Source organism: Triticum dicoccoides, chromosome 5B, assembly GCF_002162155.2.
Source record: "Triticum dicoccoides isolate Atlit2015 ecotype Zavitan chromosome 5B, WEW_v2.0, whole genome shotgun sequence".
NCBI classification, from domain to species: domain Eukaryota; kingdom Viridiplantae; phylum Streptophyta; class Magnoliopsida; order Poales; family Poaceae; genus Triticum; species Triticum dicoccoides.
The window spans coordinates 39,641,381-39,646,398 of record NC_041389.1 but is presented as its reverse complement, the minus strand read 5'-3'; the positions used below and the strand labels follow the sequence as shown (position 1 = coordinate 39,646,398).

Sequence of the window (5,018 nt, the reverse complement as noted above, 5' to 3'; positions counted from 1 at the left end):
GGCAGGGAAGCCGGAAGAAAGGTTTTTTTTTTGTTCTTTTCTTCTACCTCAACGGTTATAGCACGTGGCATTTCTAATCAGCTGTCACCCCGCAACGGGTGAACCAGCTGCACGCTGAACTAGATCCTCTAACATTAAGAAGGAAAGTTAGAGAAGCTACAATCCTCTAACTTTCCTTCTTGCAATCCATATGATTAAGCCAAAAATAATTTAAATTAATATGTAAATTACAGATTTATTGTTTACATTCATAATCATTACATACAAACAATTTGATGGTGAAATAAAATCAATTATAGATTACTTATATCTACAGTAAATATCAATAGTAAATAATCCGCTAAACGTTTTTAACATTCCTTCTTTAATTTACACTATGATTACACTGTAGCAGCGTGACTTTGATGAGGATACACCTTCGCGGCACGCTGCCTATCCCAATCCAAATGGTTCTTCTCAAGAAAGAAAAAAGAAAATCCCAATCCAAATGGCTCGTGCCGTCTCTCGCCTCCTCCCCTTTCTCCTACGGCGGCCTCCCCGACCTCTCCTCCGCCGCCGCCCGCTAAACCCTAACCCCAAACCGCTGACCACGCGCGCCAAAGCCCTCGCCTCCCTCGTCCTGCCCGGCGACGAGCGCTCGCCTCCGCCTTCTCCCTCGCGCCGCGCGCCGCCGAGCTACGGGGGCGGCGGATCTCCGGGGACGATCGCCGCCATCGTCACCGCCCTCGGCGGGGGCCCCGCGGCCGTCGGCATCGTCCGCCTGTCCGGTGCCGACGCCGTCGCCGTCGTCGCCCGCGTGTTCCGGCCGGCCAGGAAGGAGCCGGCGCCCTGGAGGCCCCGAAGCCACTTCGTGGAGTACGGGGTCGCGCTGGACGGAGATGGGAGCGTCATCGATGAGGTAACCGCGGCTTTACTGCTCTGCTTTCGGTTGGTTAGTGCTGTGATTTCCCATTTTGTTTGCCAAATCTGAAGGTGCTGGTGGTGCCCATGCTGGCTCCGAGGTCCTACACCCGAGAGGATGTGGTGGAGCTCCAGTGCCATGGGAACGACCTTTGCTTGCGTCGTGTGCTGAGGGCCTGCTTGGAGGCCGGTGCCAGGCTCGCCGACCCTGGTTAGTTGCTTGCTCTGCTCACTCACCTCCTACTGGTCTAGATTATTTACGCTTGTAAAGAAATATTGTAGTTCAGTTAGTTACGGCTATGATTGGTGTTCAATAGAAACAGTTCCGTTAGCTACAGCTGTAGTTATAGACTTATAGTTATAGGGAAACAGTTTTGTCAGATAGGCAGACACTTTTTGTTTGAAGAATGAATGGTGAAGCTATCTTGGGATGTAGGTGCCTTATCTTGATTCTTGAACAAACTCCTAGCTCAGTGTTCATGTTCGCTTTTCAGGTGAATTCACTCTTCGCGCATTCCTAAATGGGAGATTGGACTTGGCTCAAGCGGAGAACGTCTCGAGGCTTATTTCAGCCAAGTCTGTAGCTGCAGCAGATTCCGCCTTGGCTGGCATCCAGGCATGTCACAAAACTATGCTGTTGATAAAATTAAATCATGTTAGCCTGTTAGGTAGGCCCTGAGAAACGATATACATGCGGACGTGTTGGAGTTTTTTTTTGTGTGTGTGTTTAAGCCTCGAAATACCAGGAACAAATTGTTTCCAGGTTAGGAGTAGCTGAAACAACACTTTATGGAGGGTAGTGACCAGGGGCTGCTCCTGTTAGATGCGACCCCCCAAAAGACGAAAAATAGAGATTGCAGTTAGAGTAGTATGTCAGTGATTAGTGAAATGGGAAAAGGAAATTGAATATTGTTGTTCTGATCACTAAAATGGGGAGGGGAAATTTGCATTTATGTGCAAGACTTGCTTTTTTTCCTTGTGCACACCGATAACAAATTCCTGACTCAGACACTGCTTGAAACCCTTTTGCATTGTGAAGTTTAACTTCATCAGCTCCAGTTTCTTTGGGAAGCACAATATAGATGTGGTATTTTTAATAATAAGTAGGTTCTCCAATCTGAATTATATGTGTCCTCTACTGTAGGGAGGCTTTTCTACTCTAGTGAAATCTTTGAGATCAAGGTGCATAGAATTGATCACTGAAATTGAGGCTCGTTTAGATTTTGAAGATGAGATGCCTCCATTGGACCCTATGATGCTGCTCAGCAAAATTAACAGCATGAGGCAAGAGGTCCAGGATGCTCTGGATACTGCAAAGTATGATAAGCTGTTGCTGTCTGGTCTACAGGTACTTTATTCTATGCATTGTACTGAATTGTTAAAAAAAACATATTTAAGAATGAAAAATGCTCTTACAATTTTGCACAGATAGCAATAATTGGCCGCCCAAATGTTGGAAAGTCAAGCCTCCTGAATGCATGGAGTAAGGTATACTCGTGGATATTTCTCTGTCATTATTTCTGTTGGATATTTGTCCAGCATATCTTTTCTAGTATTCTATTTTGTTGTTACCATGCTTGTTAATCTATGTTGTTTTCTCTTTTTATATGCAAAGTTACATGAGCTAATCTTATTGTTACGGGTTCAAGGCTAGTTAAGGTATGGGGTTATTAACCGATACACAAGGCAGCATGACGGCAACTCTCCTAAAAATAGATTAGTTAGGATTAAGATATGGAATTAATTAATATTAGGTAAGTGTGTTGTGTATTCTCCTTTCACATATGTTTGGTTGTTAGCCATCGAGATTAATTAAGCAAGAAAACGTAAGGGATACCATCCACTTTTCATCCTCCCCTCAAGAGCACTGGCCCATCTTTCTCTCCACAAACCTAGACCCCTAGAACTTTTATGATACCTTTCTGCTGTGACTTTAAATGAGCCGTACCGAAACTCCGGTAGATGCCTGATGCCATGTGATTTAAGGGGATTTTGCTCAACATACTGTGTCCTGAACTTTATCCTGCTTCTCTGCTGTGCGTCATGCCCAAAGTTTATACGTCGAACGTTATGGCCAGATAATCTTCTTATATGAATACTAATTGTAATCTATAATTCTGTATACTTTATGTGAATCCCATGTCCAAGTGGATAGTTTGATTTATTTCGTGTTGCAGCCATAATAGTTGATACTGGAACTTAAATGCTTAGCTTGCAGAGTGAAAGAGCTATTGTTACCGAAATAGCTGGAACTACAAGGGACGTAGTTGAAGCAAATGTCTCAATTCATGGAATCCCTGTTACCCTTCTAGACACGGCTGGTATAAGAGAAACTGATGACATTGTGGAAAAAATTGGTGAGTATTATTATTCTCATAAACATATTGCGAACTATTAAAGCAAGATGATAAAGATGTGAATCTCAAAATACGAACTGACGTTGGGTGGCATAGCCCACCAGGGGCAGGAACATATTTCCCAACATATATTTGATTTCGGGTATGGAATAATGGTAATAGCGTTGTTAGTCTTGATGCTTGTCTTCTGTTCTGCTCTTAACCAGGTGTAGAACGATCAGAGACTGCTGCACTGGGAGCTGATATGGTTATTATGACAATAAGTGCAGTTGATGGGTGGACTGAAGATGACACTAAACTTATCAAACGTGTCATGATTGATAAGGTACCATCAGTTTCATTTTCTCACAAATTTTGTTGATGATGTCTGATTGCCTGGTGGTTGGTTTGCATACCTTCTGTTTGAAATCCTCTCTGTCCCTTCATCATCTGTAAATAAATTAGAGAGTGACTATTCTTTCTTTGTCCTTTTTGATGATCAGAAACGCTCAGGTTCTGAAGTGCCAATGGTTCTGGTTATCAACAAGGTAGATTGCACACCATTTGTTTCAGGAGAAGAGTTTGAGAAATTCAGTGGAATTTTCAGAAAACATGTGCACACATGTGCAGTCACTGGCAAAGGCATTTCTGAGTTGGAGAGGGCTGTAATAGAGGTTAGAGGTCTTGAGTCCATACCGTCCGGGGGACGACGGTGGACTGTAAACCAGGTAAATATTTCCGTATGCCATCCGTAAATATTTCCGTATTCAATAGTTGTTCTCTTTAGAATTGTTGCTTCAGTTGTTACATGAAAGATTGTTGACTTCTATCCAATTCCATTGTGTTGTCCAGAGACAATTGGAACAGCTCATGAGGACCCAAGAAGCTTTCACAAGACTAGAGTCGTCGGTCAATGAGCAGCTACCCTTGGATTTTTGGACTATAGACTTGAGGGAAGCTGCATTGGCTCTGGCAACAATCAGCGGAGAGGACATATCTGAAGAAGTCCTGAGCAGCATATTCAGCAAATTCTGCATTGGAAAATGATTCGTCCTTCAGAATCATGCTGGTCCTCAGCCATTCCGACAATTTTGACTTTTGAGCAGCGTAGTAACATAGAACGATCTGAACAAGCCCAGTAGAAATTGAACCATTTTCTGGACGGGGTCAAACATTTATAGGTCGGGATTACTGTTGTCACTGTTCTACAGATCTGTGTTGTACCTGGACAATCTTCCAAATTTGTACATTAGGTCTGGGATGTGTTTAGGTTCGGTTTAACTTCATATAGGAAATTATACCTTTCAATCATGCACAAATCGAATGTAAGTACCTACTATGATCATGCAAAAACCGGAAGAATGGCCTAGCTTGTGTTTCTGATACTAATAATGGCTGCATTGCCGCATCTCCACTAATTTCTCGCATATTAGCAATTGAAAAGCAAGGTTGCTCTTAGTACAGTTGATAATAAAAAAAGTTTGAATTTCATTTTATTGAAGGTGCGTGCCCATTTACCAGGTTCTGTCGTGCCAGTTTGACAGTCTTTTCAACCAGTCTATTTTTCTTTTCTTTTTTCCCTTTTTGTTTCATTTCCCTTTCTGTTTTTTCTTGATTATATATTTTCCCTTCTATACTTTTAGAGATATTTTCCCAATAGTATTCGAACATAATTTTTTATGTCCATGAACAATCTTTTCAAAGACTATGAACCTTTTTTTTTGTGGGTGGAAGGGAGATTGTATTACTTGAGGTGGATCACCGTTCTTACAAATACATGAA

At 42.4% G+C, this 5,018-nt stretch overlaps 1 protein-coding gene across 1 annotated transcript; it reads left to right on the top strand.

Annotated features, from left to right (window-relative positions):
- The first annotated feature begins 472 nt into the window (after nucleotides 1-472).
- On the top strand, nucleotides 473-4,625 carry LOC119307230 (tRNA modification GTPase MnmE-like). The gene is made up of 9 exons (XM_037583319.1): nucleotides 473-898; nucleotides 973-1,111; nucleotides 1,395-1,516; nucleotides 2,045-2,248; nucleotides 2,329-2,388; nucleotides 3,119-3,257; nucleotides 3,464-3,582; nucleotides 3,740-3,964; nucleotides 4,089-4,625. Exons 1-9 carry the CDS (start codon nucleotides 488-490, stop codon nucleotides 4,281-4,283), a joined length of 1,614 nt encoding a protein of 537 aa, XP_037439216.1. The 5' UTR covers nucleotides 473-487; the 3' UTR covers nucleotides 4,284-4,625.
- Nucleotides 4,626-5,018: the final 393 nt, after the last annotated feature.

What these genes read in the sequence shown, in the direction of transcription:
- LOC119307230 (XM_037583319.1), top strand. Translation starts at nt 488, where the DNA reads ATGGCTCGTGCCGTCTCTCGCCTCCTCCCCTTTCTCCTACGGCGGCCT. An exon ending in TGTTGCTGTCTGGTCTACAG is followed by an intron (nt 2,249 to 2,328) that starts GTACTTTATTCT and finishes AATTTTGCACAG; the next exon opens with ATAGCAATAATTGGCCGCCC. An exon ending in TGACATTGTGGAAAAAATTG is followed by an intron (nt 3,258 to 3,463) that starts GTGAGTATTATT and finishes GCTCTTAACCAG; the next exon opens with GTGTAGAACGATCAGAGACT.